Raw genomic sequence first — 16,400 nt, 5'->3', positions numbered from 1 at the left:
GAACGACCCATTTCTTGTAAGCACACCTCCTAGGAGCACGCACTGCCAAGGCATGAGGTCTATAGACTTTCCCTCCAAAGCAAGACCTCTGCTGTGATTGGAAGCTGTCGAAGCCACCTTTCTCTCCTAAGGAGGGCCACGCATTTGACCCCGTGCCCCCTGGCACCCTTGAGTGATGAGGATCACGGTGGTCACTGATGGCAAGTGACTGTTTTGCCCCTGGCCTCCCTAGTCCTGCCGAGAGACTGAGGCTCTCTGCACCTGCACCTGCACCTGCACCTGCACCTGCACCTGCCAGGGGAGAACTCACATCGATTTCCACCTGCAGGATTGCAGCTGCCACGAAGGCCATGGAAGCCAGGAACATCCCAATCGTCATCTTCTTCAGAGAGCTGGGAGGGACCAGAAGAGAGCCTCAGTTAGCCCCCCCCCCCAAGAGGAGCTAATGGTAGGTCCCCAATGGAAGCACGCCTCCTCCACCATCGCCCCCACCCCAGCTAACTTCCCTACACAAACACACAGGCTTGAAAGCGCCGCAGCCAGGACTCAGGAGGGGGAATGGAATCTAGCTCCTCATTTGCATCTTTGCGTTCAATTTCTGGAAGCCACAATTCGGGTGCTACCCTGGGTTACAGCTGACGTCTCTATCATGTACGTATCCAAGACAGCCTCAACCCGAGGCTGTTCCAGGCTGCCACGAATGGTGCTCTGGGTTTCAAGGATTTCCAGGAATCCTGGCACAGAAACACTTCTCCAAAACCCCAACCTACAGGCGCTGTTGCCCTGCAGTGGAGGGAGTGAAGCCCATTGGCAAGGCTCGGGGACCACAGGAGCCCCCACCACCCCGAACCCACCGGTCACCTACGTGAAGTTGAGGCCACACTTTGCAATCAGAGGATACACCACGGCGTCCATGATGGGGACCAGGATAATAATCAAGATGGTGTTCACAGTCTGCGGATGAAGCAGAGGCCAAGTGACAAAGTCTCAAAGATGACCTTGACCTCCGGAAGCAACTCATAGATGTTCCCTTACCTGCATCTGATCCGGCTGAATTTCAAGGATTCCCTAAAAATAGAGAGGGAAAAGACCTCCTAGAAACACGTCATGAAAGGCAGGGAGGAAGGGGACGAGGAGACTGAAACAAAGGAGTCGCCAGTGGCCAGGGAAAGGGACGCCCCACCCCCGCACTTACAATTCTCCCGGACATGGTCGTCGCTTGCAGCGTCCATCTGGAACCCTTAAAAACAAGAACGTTTCCTGATCATTTGGGAATGTGCCTTTCTTTTCTTTTCTTTTTTTAAAGATTTTTTAAAAATTTATTTGAAAGGCAGAGTTACAGATAGGCAGAAAGAGAGAGAGAGAGAGAGAGAGAGAGAGAGAGAGGTCTTCCATCCACTGGTTCACTCCCCAGATGGCCTCAACGGCCGAAGCTGCGCCAATCCAAAGCCAGGAGCCAGGAGCTTCTTCTGGGTCTCCCATGCGGGTGCAGGGCCCCAGGGACTCGGACCATCCTCCACTGCCTTCCCAGGCCATAGCAGAGAGCTGGATTGGAAGTGGAGCAGCCGGAACTTGAACCAGCACCCATATGGGATGCCGGCACTGCAGGCGGTGTCTTTACCTGCCATGCCACAGTGCTGGCCCCATGGCATGTGCCTTTCTCGAATTTGACTACTCAGTGGTGAATCTCTCCCAAATCAGGAAATGGAGTCTGAACTGTCACAGATTCAAATATCACTGTAACCACCAGGTCAGTCGCCCAGCTCCATCATAATACTGGGTACACGTCAGGTAACGTACCAGGTAAAGAGAAACAATACTTGGGAAGTGCTAGGTTAAAAAGAAACACGCTGCATTTCTGGGGCTCAAGCAAGCACGCTGCAGGACCCGGCCCCTCCCGAGAGGAAGGCCCTTCCTGAGAGGAAGCTGCCTGCAGGAAATGCAAAACCCAGTTCTGAGTTCATTGGAAAGCCCAGCCTTGCCTGCAAGGGGACAGGTGGAGGATTTTCACAGCTTCAGCAACATTATTATTGTTAAGGGCCATTTCTGACACTCTAGTTGGGCCTACAGTGGAACTCTATGGAGAGAGCACTGAGGAGTCTAGCTACAGTCGCCCTATTTCCTGGTGAGAGATGACCCAGGCACGTGTCTAGGATTATTTCCATGGAAGACTAAATGTTTCAATAGGGATTGATCAACCCCACTAGGTGGACGCCACTGTTTGGGGTCCTAATAGCCAACAGTCACTGTGTACTGAGCCTATGTTCTCAACACGAGCCTCACAGCCTTGAGGTGGGTTACAAGGACCCTCCCAGAAAGGTTAGGAGTTATGACCCCAAGTCACCCAGCTACTACGTGGCGAGTGAATTCCTAGTGAAAACCTGGTTCCAACAGCCAGACCTCCTGGCTGGTCCTTAAGGCGCTGCTCCAAGTCTCACGCTTGCAAACTAGGAGAGATGACTGTGCGCGTGCCAGTGTCTTCCCAGGGATGTGCACCCTCATGCAATTTCCTCTGAACAACCAAACCACTTGTGTTCAGATTCTTTTTTTTTAAAGTCCAGTTTGGGGGCTGGCATTGAAGGGTAGCAGGTAACACCGTCACCTGCAATGCCAGTATTCCATATGTGTGCTGGTTCAAGTCACGGCTGCTCCACTTCCGATGCAGCTTCCTGCTAAATGTGCCTGGGAAAGAGTGGAAGTTGGCGGAGTGCTTGGGCCCCTGCCACCCATGGGAGAGACCTGATGCTTTGATGCAATCTTTCTCAAGTCCACTTTACTTGACAACGTCTAATTTTCTTCACCATTTTGCAACAGAAATGTGAACAGAAACATGTAGATTTTTTTTCTTTTTAACAAATATGAGAGTCCTTTCAAAATTCATGGAAAGTAGAGTCAAAACATGTTCATTTTGGTGCAAAAAAATTGAAGTGCACACATACTTTTTTCATAATACACATTTCCATGAATGTTTTGAAGATGACCTGCATGCGTAGATTTCAGCCTTTTTTTTTGCACCCACATAAACATCTTTTAATTTTCCATGAAATTTTTGATGTAGCCTTATAAACTCAGTATGACCCGGCAGGAGCTGAATACCAAGTCTACGTGGTCCTGCCCCACGTACGCTTGTTAAACGAAGAAGTACAGAAACAGCACGTCACGTTACCTGCTGATCAAACAAGGCCCAGAACATGGGGAGTGGGATGTACAGGAACAGCACCCTCGTAACCATCTTGATCTGCGCGATAAGCCGCTCCTGCAATTGCAGGGAGAGAGGCGCACGTCAGCGCGGCTCCTGTCACCCACAGCTTCAGTGGGGAGGGCCTTACGTCTAGGGACAAGCTAGAGGTGACTGCCTTCTCCAAAGAACATCATAACAGGCTTCTTCAGAAAATCAAACATTTCTAAGCTGCTTGAAATATGAGTGGAAACATAGGTTTAGGAGGTAAATGACTTGAATTTACTAATGTAAGTTCCATTAAGTGTAAATCCCACTATTGCCACCACTACCACCTAACCTGTCTGTGTTCAAAGTTATGTGATCATAATTACATGTAATTAATGGCAGGTAATATGGAAACGAGAAAAAGCTATGAACAAGGTACACCGTTTCCCAAACAAATTATATGCTTTGTTTATCAAATTCTTCTCAATTTGGAAAATAAAGCATTATTTAACATGCTAATCCAGGCCAGGAGGTAAGTGATGGTTTTGTCCAGGTGGCCTTAGCACTCTGAACTGAAACTGCGGAGGTCCAGTTTGTAGAGGAATCGGCAGCTGTAGCAAGAACAGACTTACGTCGTATTTCTCCTTAGCCCAGTCCAGCCAGTGCGCCCTCTTGGGAAACTGCTTACTGCGGTGCCTAAACCTATTTTTGATGGCAAACTGAAGGAAGGAAGAAAAATGAAATTCAAAATAGAACCAACTACTGTATCTCAGAAATACATTTCCATTAAATCCCTTTTAGTGGGAAAATATATTTGTGAGCAAAACAAAGCAGAAAGTGGTAAACACTAGCACAATGAGTATGTTGGGAGGCACGGTGGATGCCTTTACGTCTGGTCTCTAAGAGCGGCTGAGCTGGGGTAAACTTTGCTCTCCAGACCCTGGACAGAAGCAGGTTTGACAGAAACAGAACACAAGACACACTCGCCATTTCAGTCTTCCACGGCCATTTCAACACACAAAAGAAAAACAAGTGAAATTAATTTGAAACGTGTTTTATTCAACCAAATAAACCCCAAGTGTGATTTTAATATGTCATCAATATTAAAAAGTTAATGAAAATTTTTGCATTCTTTTCTTATACCAAGTCTTTTACACGTAATCCAAAAAGTAACTTTACACTTATGCCATAACTCAATTAAAAATGATTCGTGAGGCACAGAGAGAGGATATTATCTCGTCTGTTGATTCTCTCCCCAAATATCTGCAATAATTGGACTAGACCAGGCCAAAGCTTGGAGCCAGGTACTGGGTCCAAGTTACCTGCCTGGGTGGCAGGGATCCAGTTACTGGAGACATTCCCTGCAGCCTCCCAGAGCGTGCGTTAGCAGGGAGCTGGGAATGGGGGCCAGAGCTGGGAATTGAGCCAAGGCACTCCCGTAAGGAACGCAGTGTCTTAACTGGCCTTCAAACCACTAAGCCAAACACTTGCCCCAAATATCTCAGCTTGATAGTAAATTTTTATCAGAAATATTTGTATTTCGATTTCACAAAGTCTATGCTTGAAAACTAGAGTCACATACTAAGTCGTTCCAAACAAAAGCTTTCCAATAACCAAAATGAGTATTAGTTTTTAAATTTAAGGGTGAGAACCCACTACATAGAAAAACATTTATGAGAAAATAAAGGTGACATTTAAATATATTTTAAACTATGCTAACACCAATCAGAAAAATAAGCTGGCCCATCCATCATAAAGGAAGGGCTGGGAAGATTCTTAGTTAACTGCCTTCTGGGAGACACCTTCCAGACAAGCAAAGTGCACTCGCAACAAGGTAGCAGCAGGAGGGTTGCTGATCATGGCTGGGACAGCTTATGACCAAAAGGTAAGGACGCCCAGCTGATGTTATCAAACTGGGTGATACACTTCTCATGGCTGAGTAACACAGTCGTTCTTTTGAACTAAGTTGTCAATTACTTGCTAAGGAGGGTCTTGGACAGAGCGTAGGTGAGGGGAAGCTCTCTCTTTGCTTGGAAGTATCTTTTTGGTGGGAACAGATTTACAATGAGAGGGAAGGGGGAAGAGTTGCACGTGAAGGGAGAGGCCACAGTTACCTCATAAGGTGAGATACACAACATAAGCCATTGCAATAAGGTCAGGTCGAGAGAAAGAAAGAGACCTAAAATTACACTCAGGTGTCTTCTCATCCAAAACCTACCCACACACTTTTTTAAAAAATCAATAAGAGACACATTCTCCTGGTTATTCTTGCACAGCATGTATGTTCACTAAAAATGGGGAAGATACAAGGGAACATTTCACGTGATCCCATTATCTAAAGGTTCCTACTCTCAACATTTATTTCCTGCCTATATATAAACCTGTATGTACGTATGCCATGTAGGTGCGGAGAGAAGAAAGCAAATCGGGCACATTCTCATCCCCAAACACCCTCTGACACCAGACTTCTCACAGGACAGATCGTACTGCAAGTCAAGCATGGCTTTCCTGTTTCAGCCAGCTGGTACGTTTGCATTTTTGCTGTTACGAAGACTACAGTGGTCTTCTTTGCGAATGTGTGCTCATTTTTAAAGATCATTGTTCTCAGCCTTACTTTCTGAAGGCAAGAGCCCCTTCGATTTGCTTTGCTTTGACTACAGATCTTCAGGAGCTCGGAGCCTTTCCCATTTTCCCTTCTTTGAGTCCTGTCTACATCTTTTCCCATTCAGTGAGTTTTATGGGAACCTCCCGTTGATGAAAATAAATAGGGACACTAGAATTCCAAGACAAGACAAAGCTTAATCTGCATTTCAGTTTAAAGGCAGTGGGAGGTTCTGGGGCGATCACACCGAGCGCGCAGCTGCAGTACTTACGCCGATGCACTTCACCACTTTGCTCAGGATGTTCCCCTGCGGCTTGAACTTCTTGTACATCCCACTGCCGATGATGAACACGACTGGGGGGCAAAGAAGACGTGTCAACGCATGCGTGTGGGGCTGCCTGTGGCCTAGAGACGAGCTCTCGCCTGCGTTATAACCTTGCTTCAGAAATAACCGGATTGCTCATAGAATGAGTTTACCTACCCACCTCACAATTCGGAAACTTGTTTTGTTAACAACCACCACGTCTCTGAGTCATATTGTACTGTGTTCTAGGAATCAAATATTTAACCGCTTCTCGGCCTTTTGGCTAAGATCAAGTGAAGAATCAAATATCTAAGTTTAATTCTATCAACTCCCAGAACCTGGGGCAGCTCATGCCCACTGGGCACTGCTGTTTAAGCACAGTTCCATCTCTATGTAAAGGGAGGCAAAAGGAGTTAAATGCTTTCGTGCACAGACTACTTAAGGAGTTATTCTACAAGCACAATAGACATAGGTCTCATTTTCTGGCCACAATAGCAAAAGAAGTCTTCCTCTTCCTCTTCGTCTTCTTAATATCCAAAAATAAAAAAAGGAATGGGTCTGTGGAAACTTCCACTTCGTCCTATGTGGCAGCCATCTTTTCCGGTAGTCCCTGTGCTAGAGAGCAGTGATCATCAATTGTGCCGCCCTTAGAGCTTTACAAATGGCAGCAGCAGCTTCTCAGTGAGGCCAGCCTTCCAGGGAACTTCTTAGCAAAATGCATGTTGTGAAAATTATATGCAAAGAAGCATTTCTGCAAGAGGCTCTGGGAACATGGTCCCTATGGCAGGAGTTCTGATTATTCCATCACAATCTAATAATTGCAAAATGCTGATGGTAGTTTGAATTCTACTTGCTTTCTCCCCATGTATGTGTCTACCATGGGTGTCCTTCATAGCCCACGGAAGCAACATCTGCTCCTGTGCTGGCTTGATGCTGGCACAGATGGTGAAGTAGAAAGAGTCTCCAGTTTCCTTGCCAACTCATATTTGAATCTTCAAGCCTCTGGTTACCTGAAGTGTAATTTAAGCACAGGAAGCTCTAGAAGCGGTATCAAGTATAGTGTTTGTACCATTCGCAATTCCTCCACAGGAGAAAGTCCAATTTTTCATGAATGAATGACTTGTATAGACCAATAGAGAATCTGTCAAGCATACTTAATACAGTGCCTGGTACAGAGCAAGACTTTTTGAAATACTCTCTGTCTCCAAACCCAGAATCAGAGACAGGGCATAACGGAGCCTTCTAAGGGAAAGAAGGTAGCAATATCTGAAGAGTTATGGAGAAAAGAGAAGTATTAAAAAGGGGAGAATACAAATCCTTTGCAGAAGTGAAAGGATTGAGCTAAGTTGCTAAAACGTGGGTGAAAGAGGGTCTGTCTGATACTAGGAAGATTTGAGAGGAAAAAACTCCTGGAGACAGTGATGTCACGGACGTGTGCGAAGCTGCCAGCTCTCTCACTCGAGTTGGGGACAGGCTCTGGGGAGCAGAGGTGGCCGCTGTGCTGTTTCCTTCTTGCACTACCGTCTTTCCAGCCAGACTATCCCATGGAGAAAACCGCACACTTCCTAAAAGCCAATGCCAAGACTAACATGCAAATTACTGCATCTAATAGACTCATACACGAATGTACCCTCTAGAGAGAGAGAATTCTAAGCCAAAACATTTTGGGATGAATATGGAAATTTAGGTGTTCATGGGAAGTATTCCCATGGCCACTGAACAGGGCTGTCATGTCTTCAAGTGAATGGTAGGTAAGCACATGTTGCCAAGGACGAGAGTTTTCAACTGTGGGGTCAGCTAGTCTAGCATCTGCTCTCAACTTTACTTTAATCTTTCTAAACAGCATCAAATGCTTCAATGTCCAACTCGATTGATTCTTTGTCCTGTAAACCTTTGTGTATCCTGTGCCTTATGGAATCAGCTGCCAAACCTACTTTCTTTGAGTACCCAGAGCAAGGGTAACGGGTGTTGGCAATTCTTCACACACCTTGCCATGGGGATCTTTAGAAATTAGTCACAATAATTAAGATGGGGCCTGACCTGCTCATAAGCTTGAATTAGGTTGACTGATTTCTACTTACTCAGGGATACAGCCATGAGGATAGCAGGAATCCCAAAGGCCAGTGGGTAGCAAGCTTGTTTAACGTGAATTCCACATTGTTGAACTGGGGAGAATCACAAGACAAAATTAATTACGGCTTTGGTCATGTGCATGGAGTTCCCATTTTCAAAAACCCTTCAGCGGTTATTTCATCTTGTTTTCACCTAACATTCTAGACCCAGCCATTTGGCTTGCTGCATCATTGCCAGCCGAGCAAGGCCACTCTGCAGGAGACAGAGCAGGAGACGGAGACAGGTTCTAATCTTAGCCCCTAAACACATGTGTAATCCTGGCCAGGCCAAAAATCACTGGGACTGTGTTTGTTCAGTGAATTTTCTTAGTAGGTGAGACAGACATGGCCTGGATACAAAAACTCAAATGTACGAGGTAGAGTAAATAAAAGTGCACTGGAGAAAAAAAAAAAATCAATGCCGTATGTTTTTGTGTTCACACCGGTTAGGTAAGAATGAGATGACCCAGGTCAGGGGTTGGCGAACTTGTCATGGGAGGGCTGGACAGCAAGTGCGTGGCCGTTGTGAGCTGTCTGGTCTCTCACAACCGCTGAACTCTGCCTTTGTGGGGAAAGCGCCAGCCGACACGTACGTGAGTGGTGTCATCCAGGTTTCTGGTTTTTTGCCAACCTTCAACTGAAGGATAGTTAGCTCTGAGATTCCAAGATTAGTAAGGGGAAAAAAAATGAAGACTTTGTAAGGGGCAGCGGAAATGACCGGCAATCCTTTTCTCAGTGGAAGGCTGGAGCCTCCAGGAACGATCCGATCCTACCAGGGCTTTGAATTTGACTTTGCCTACTTAGTAGAACAGTGTGGGGCCGGCTGTGGCATGGCAGGCTAAGCCTCTGCCTGAAGCACCACCATCCCATATGGGCTCTGCTTCAAGTCCCAGCTGCTCCACTTCTGATCCAGCTCCTTGCTGATGTGCCTGGGAAAGCAGCAGAGACGGCCCAGGTGCTTGTGCCCCTGCACCTGCATGGGAAACCCAGAAGCTCCTGGCTCCTGGCTTTGGATTAGCCAGCTCAGGCCATTGCAACCATTTAGAGAGTGAACCAGCAAATGGAAAACCTTTCTCTCTGTCTCTCTGTAACTCTGCCTCTCAAATAAATAAAATCTTTGAAAGAAAGGAGGAAGGAAGGAAGAAAGACAGAAAAAAAGAAAGAGTAAGAAAAGAGAAGAGAAGAGAAGAAAAGAAAAGGTAAGGAAAGAAAAGAAAAGGTAAGGAAAGAAAAGTGCAAGTCATGCACATGCTTCCTATTCATGGCAATGCACTTGAACTGATTACAACAGCTTTCAGGTTCTTTCATTAATTAGTAGCTCGGTAAAAACCTTTGTCATACGCTTGTTCTATATTTGTATGAGAGGCATGATTTTATTTTTTTTATTTGACAGGTAGAGTTATAGACAGAGAGAGAGAGACAGAGAGAAAGGTCTTCCTTCCATTGGTTCACTCCCCAAATGACCGCTATGGCCAGCGCTGCACTGATCCAAAGCCAGGAGCCAGATGCCCCTTCCTGGTCTCCCATGCAGGTGCAGGAGCCCAAGCACTTCGGCCATCCTCCACTGCCCTCCCAGGCCACAGCAGAGAGCTGGACTGGAAGAGGAGCAACTGGGACTAGATCCCAGCACCCATATAGGATGCTGGCGCCGCAAGTGGAGGATTAACCAAGTGAGCCATGGAGCCAGCCCATGATTTTACTTTTTAAAAGACTATCTGGGCCGGTGCTGTGGCACAGTGGATTAATCTGCAGCCTGCAGTGCCAGCATTCCATATGGGCAACAGTTCGAGTCTTGGCTGCTCCACTTCCCATCCAGCTCCCTGCAATGTGTCTGGGAAAACAGCAGAAGATGGCCCAAGTTCCTGGGCCCCTGCCACTCCTGTGAGAAACCTGGAAGAAGCTCTTGGTTCCTGGCTTTGCCTGGCCCAGCCCTGGCCATTGAGACTATTTGGGAAGTGAACCAGCAGATGGAAGATTTCTTTCTTTCTCTCTCTCTCTCTCTCTCTCTCTCTCTGCCTCCCTTCCAAATAAATAAATAACTCTTTAAAAAAAAAAACTTTATCCTGGCCGGCGCCGCGGCTCACTAGGCTAATCCTCCGCCTAGCGGTGCTGGCACACCAGGTTCTAGTCCCGGTTGGGGCGCCGGATTCTGTCCCGGTTGCCCCTCTTCCAGGCCAGCTCTCTGCTGTGGCCCGGGAGTGCAGTGGAGGATGGCCCAGGTGCTTGAGCCCTGCACCCCATGGGAGACCAGGAAAAGCACCTGGCTCCTGGCTCCTGCCATCGGATCAGCGCGGTGCGCCGGCCACAGCGCGCCGGCTGCGGCGGCCATTGGAGGGTGAACCAACGGCAAAAGGAAGACCTTTCTCTCTGTCTCTCTCTCTCTCACTGTCCATTCTGCCTGTCAAAAAAAAAAAAAAAAAACTTTATCCTTTGATAGAGTCTATGTATGCATGATACATATGATGGTTGAAGCCAGAGGTGAGAGAAGTAAGAGAAAATAAAAGAAGAAAACTGATTACATGTTGACACAAAACATGTTGCAACAGGGTTTAACTGGCTGTCATCAAAATAGTACTCTATGCAGAAACACAGACAGCCCCAGGAAACACTTTATTTCATCGGATTCAGGAGTAGACACCATGGTCTTGTTTGTCTACTAACTCCAGACACTCTATTCCATGTGGAAATTCACAAACTCTCAAGCGGGCCCTGGCAGCTACAAACATCTCAGCATTATTGCCGCTTACTGTCTCATTTTCCTTCTCCGGGCAGTTTTTTCAGAAATACTTGACATGAAAGCAAGGCAAAGACAATGCTTCCCCGCTAAGTTCTTCCTAGCTCCCCCGAGACACCAGCGGGGAGCTACGCTCGATGGCTAAAACGTCAACTGCAGGACCCAGCACTTGCCTTAGCTCGTATCTCTCATCGTGGACTGGGACTTCGCGATCCTAATGATTTAGGAAGACTGATGCCTGCGCTAAATGCCAAGGATGGTTTGACTCTTCAGCTGTCACTGGGACAAGGGATGCAGTGAGATTGGAAAAGCAGGTAAAACCAGAAAGAGAAGAAGTTCAGCTCCTCGATTTCAATGTCCGTCTCGACAAGGGTCTGAGGGCTGAAGTAGAGGGACGAGGGGAGGGAGATGAAACGAAGCGGGAACACAGTGCTTTTGCTGGCCGCCTTCCTCACAACCCAACAGAGACATTTCTCACCTCTGACCATGGGGGTGATGATTGTGGACAGCAGACTCCCAGCGTTAATGGCCAAGTAAAAGATGGAAAAAAACCGGTTTCTTTGCTTTTCCTGTTGCAGAAAGGATAAAGGTAGTTATGCACGGGGCAGTGGAGCTGATGCTCTGACCCCACTCCCAACTCCACGCAGTCAGACGTACTTGACAAGACTCAAATGGCGGACAGACTTTGTGTTTGTGGAGCTTAGTTTCTCTACATGCACACCTCATTTCTGTGGGCCCTGGGCAGGCGCCTGCTCTTACCTGGCCCTCCTCAAACTGATCGCCGCCAAAGGCAGACACACAGGGCTTGATTCCTCCTGTCCCGAGGGCTATCAGGAGCAGGCCGATCATGCACACCGCCCTAGAGAGAGACAGGAGGTTAGGGCCCAAATGGCAGAGCCCTAGCAGGAGCCCTCTCTGCCCGATTTCCTCAGAGGACCAAGAGCAGTGGTCCACGTAGAGCGGAGACTCAACCTTCCAATAAGACAGTTCCCAGGATGCAGTATGAGAGCCCAGTGCCAACTGGAACTCAAGGGCCTTCAACTTCCTACTTCTCTCTAATAATCTGCCATCGAGAAAACTAAAGCAATGGCTAGAAATCTGAACAAAGATTCATGGGTGGATTTCTTTGGTAGCCTTATCATTTCCAGTAAAAGCATGGGTGACCAAAGTGTCAATGGGACAAATGTATGCATTGTGTCTGAGACAATCACAGTAGACCCAGTAGTCATTAAATGATGTTGGCAAGCATGTTTTCATTGAAAGCAGACTATCAGGTTATATGGCATGATCTTAATTTGGTTACAAAATACAGAACACTGGAAAGAGATAGAGCAAAAGACATATTGTTACACCCAGGAGGTAGGACTAGCATTTATCTTTGCATTAAATCTTAGCATTTATCAACCGCATTTTGTAGTTTGATTAAATTCACAGTTAGGTACTATAACGTGTGTATAATCTTAGTTGCTAATATTACTTAACAATACTAAAAAAATGTTATACAACTGAAATACACAAAGTCAGGGCCAATACTGCAGAGAAAGAACTTTAAAATTCATGCTTCTGAATTAACTAACTGACCAAAGCACTGCTTTTGTCTTGTTTGCTTCCTAATGGAACTTGTATTTAATATGCTCACCCTAAGCATTTCAGAGAGAACCCAAACCTGGTCAGTTGAACACTACAGACCACTTCCTCTGGTGAGGGTCTTTGATGTGTTCTAAGATCAAACCCGTGAAATAAAATAAACGGCTAGGACTTCTGGAGCACTCGTTTGCCAGGCAGTGCCCTGGGTGCTTCACTGGGCTAGCCCAGAGCAGTCCTGTTACTGTTGCTCTTGTCGGTGTGTTACACACAGGCACAGAGGCTAAGGAACTTTCTTGAGTTGACATAAGCAGCAATGGCCACAGGCAGGACTTTAGGCCAGCCTGGCTCTGAAGTTCGTGCACTTAACTTGTTGCAGGTTAGGAAACTAGGCACAGAGAAGACAACTTGGTCTCCATCACACTGCTCTTCTGCGGCAGAGCTGGGGAGTGGTGTTGGTGGGGGATAGTAGTAGCAGCCAGGGGCCCAGGCTGGCAGCTGTCTCAGCCACAGATAAACCGCCGACACAGGCCCTGCAGACACTAACTTGAGCCTCAGTTCTATTCCGCAGCCCATGAGGTGCTTTATGCACTGGCCAAGGTTCCTGAAGCACAGAACCGGGACACAAACCCGACATCTCCGGTCATTTGCTTGGCAGGACGGCAGACAAGGGAAGCAGCCCCGCAGAGGGCCTGGATGCAGGTCACGCTTGCCATCAAGGACCCAGCATGAGTTACTGGGGAAGGAGGGACCAAGGAAACAGAATGATTGCAGGAGCAGTGCAGCATGTCACAGGCAGAGGGCAGGGGCCGGAGCTGTGGCCTCACGGGTAAAGCCGCCACCTGCAGCGCCAGCAGCCTGTACAGGCACTGGTTCAAGTCATGGCTGCTCCATTCCCATCCAGCTCTCTGCTGATGGCCTGGGAAATTAGTGGAAGATGGCTAAAGTGCTCGGGCCCCCGTACCCATGAGGAAGACCCGGATGAAGCTCCTGGCTCCTGGCCTTGGGCTGGCCCAGCCCTGGCTGTTGCGGCCACTTGGGGAGTGAACCTGTAGGTGGAAGATTCTCTCTCTCTCTCTCCCCTCTCTGTGTCCCTCTCCCTCTCTCTGTAACTTCCTTTCAAATAAGTAAAATAAATCCTTAAGAAAAATGAAGAAGGGCCGGCGCTGTGGCTCACTAGGCTAATCCTCCACTTTGCAGCGCCGGCACACCGGGTTCTAGTCCCAGTCGGGGCGCCGGATTCTGTCCCGGTTACCCCTCTTCCAGGCCAGCTCTCTGCTGTGGCCCGGGAGTGCAGTGGAGGATGGCCCAAGTCCTTGGGCCCTGCACCCACATGGGAGACCAGGATAAGTACCTGGCTCCTGTCATCGGATTAGCATGGTGTGCCGGCCGCAGTGCGCCGGCCGCGGCGGCCATTGGAGGCTGAACCAACGGCAAAGGAAGACCTTTCTCTCTCTCTCTCTCTCTCTCTCTCTCACTGTCCACTCTGCCTGTAAAAAAAAAAAAAAAAAAAAGGAAGAAGAGCAAAGGTGCCGAGCCCAGAGGACACCTGATGGTGTTAAGGATCAAGTTTGGTTAAGAATCAACATGGACACGAATACCCTGCCCACCGATCACACACCATGTGGATGTGCTGACCCCAGCTGTCCCAAGGTGCCATGCCTCCTGTCACAACCAGCAGGAGGGTGACAGGCCCCGGACTCCACCTCTAGACCACTCGCTGCCTTCTGTGTCCTGCTGACAAAGTGGAAAAGCCTCCCTCCACTCAGGGTGAAGTGCAAGGGCAAAGAGGGAGCATCAGAGCACAGGCAGGCGCGGCTGCGACGCCCACCCACTCACACGTGCACAGGGAGGCTGTCGGGGGTCCCGTCATGGTTGTTGTCTGTGAGCTCATTGACGGAGCTGAGGGAGGTGACTGCTTGTCCGATGGTGTAGACGATGGACAGCCACACGATGGTCCTGTGTTGGGAACGGGTAAGAGAATCCGCGTGAGCTCCACGCTCACTGTCTGCTTCCCACTCCCCCAGAAGAGCCAGCCCGGCCTTGAGTCCACTGGGTTCTCCAGTGTGAGGATGGCTGGGACCTCTCAGGAAGACACTGAGCTTACAGGTGCAGGGCAAACCTGGCCCAGCCGGGAAGAGGGTCACACGCCCGGTGTCTACCGCACTGCAGAAATGAGCACTGTGTATCTCCCACTAGGAGGAGTTACTCCTCTTGCGACTGCTAACGGTATTTGGCCAGGGGCAGCCCCTCGGTGATTTCTGTAGCAACCTTTGGGCACAGGGCATACGCTTGCTTCCAGCACGCATTCAGCCGAACAGCAGGCTCTGCGCCAGGCTCCGGGGACGCGCGGGTGAGCAGAAACGGGGCGGTCACTCACTTGAACTTCCCCAGCCACGCGTCGGCGATGAGAGCTCCGAGAATGGGCGTGAGGTAGCACAGCGCGACGAACGTGTGGTAGATGACCGTGGACAGGTTGTCGTCCCAGCCGATGAAGTTTCTGAAGTACAGAATCAGGAGTGCTTTGCGCAGACGGCAGGTGGAGGAGGAGGGGCACAGCGTTAGGACTGGCCGCGGCAGCCCGCCGCCTGCCCCCGGGGCCGCCAGGGGGCGCGAAGTTACCTCTCATCCCATAGTAGGAGAACCTTTCGCAGAACTCATTGACCACGATGAAGAAGATGCTCAGGGGATAGCCGAAGCAGCTCTGGCCAAAGGAGAAACAGTGGAGGCTCAGCAACCCGCCCCTCGCGCGTCCCTGTTCAGCGACTCACCGGGAATCGTCAGCTTTGCTGTCAATCATTCCGCGTGGAGACAGCGAGGAAGCGAAGCCACAAGTTCCGTTGCAGGTCTGAGAAGGACTCTGCACAGCACTTGCCAAAGAGAGGACCCACCACACAGCACCAACCCCTCCCAGGTGCTAGATGCACAGTACCCATTTGCTAAGTGAATGAGCACCGGTGTGAACATTTAGGAGCCAGGCCGATTGCAAACTTGACAGAATGAAGATGGGTAGGGAAGGGACAAGGATACGTACCAGTGACTTAGACATTCCTGAAAGAAAAACAAAGCAGCATTGTTAAAGTGAAGCCGTTCCGATATTTCTCGCTGCGTTCACACCCAGGCCCTCTGACCTATCTCGGCGGTGTGTGCAGCGTGTCCACCAAAACCCCTCCAGCCTGGCCTCTGAATCCCCATTTCAGAAGCTCCTCGGGCAATTCCCACACACAGAGGGACCACCAGTGGTTCAGAGAATCAGGCCAAAGCCACTTCTCCATCAAGCACTCCCAGGGCGGCCCGTCAGGACGACACGGAGACGTTTCCGTCTGTTCTTCATCACCTCACAAGGCCGCTGGGCTTTTGTGAGGTTCAAGTGCCTGGAATGTAAGATGCTGACGGGGGCCTGACACACAGTGAGGAGCCGCCCACCCCTGCCCTTCTCTGCCAGCACTTTGCCCACACGCGGGATGCCAAGGATGCCCAGCGACACACTCGAGCCTGTGACACGTGTAACAGCAGCTACTTTGCCCAGGGCTGCCCCCCGCCTGGTGAACACGCCCCTCCACACCTGTGCTCCTGGGTTTGCCACCCATGGGACCTGCACAAAGCCTCCTCCGGCACTGCTGTGCAGTCAGCAAGGTGCAGTCGTGGTTGCTTTTGCTTTTTGTTTCCGTTCTAGAGCAGGTGCCTTCCAGGGCAGGACCACGTGCTACCCATCATAGCTGCATCTCCACAGCCCCGCATCGTGTCCTGCTTGTACCACTAACAGGGGCTTGCCGGCAGAAGGGCCAATTAGGAGAGCAGACAGAGAAAGCGAGAGATGCCAGGGAGTCCGTGCGAACTGAGCCCAGTGGCCTCTGCCATCCGAATCTGGACAGTACCCAGCACCGCCTCAGCCTCAG

General features: G+C 49.3%; 1 protein-coding gene across 2 annotated transcripts in view; it reads right to left on the bottom strand.

Annotated features, from left to right (window-relative positions):
- The window catches only part of SLC15A1 (solute carrier family 15 member 1), a 41,296-nt gene that overhangs the window by 14,094 nt on the left and 10,802 nt on the right, over positions 1-16,400 (bottom strand). For both annotated transcript variants that reach the window (NM_001082337.1, XM_051849879.3), the window contains 14 exon segments: positions 311-392; positions 866-954; positions 1,036-1,068; positions 1,196-1,240; positions 3,167-3,256; positions 3,799-3,885; positions 6,040-6,122; positions 8,154-8,237; positions 11,396-11,486; positions 11,677-11,776; positions 14,341-14,460; positions 14,882-15,023; positions 15,124-15,205; positions 15,536-15,552. In NM_001082337.1, coding sequence (NP_001075806.1) covers positions 311-392; positions 866-954; positions 1,036-1,068; positions 1,196-1,240; positions 3,167-3,256; positions 3,799-3,885; positions 6,040-6,122; positions 8,154-8,237; positions 11,396-11,486; positions 11,677-11,776; positions 14,341-14,460; positions 14,882-15,023; positions 15,124-15,205; positions 15,536-15,552 — 1,145 coding nt within the window.

Source organism: Oryctolagus cuniculus, chromosome 9, assembly GCF_051225735.1.
Source record: "Oryctolagus cuniculus isolate XC-2025 breed Fujian yellow rabbit chromosome 9, ASM5122573v1, whole genome shotgun sequence".
In the NCBI taxonomy this organism is placed as follows: domain Eukaryota; kingdom Metazoa; phylum Chordata; class Mammalia; order Lagomorpha; family Leporidae; genus Oryctolagus; species Oryctolagus cuniculus.
This window is presented reverse-complemented; position numbering and strand designations above follow the sequence as displayed.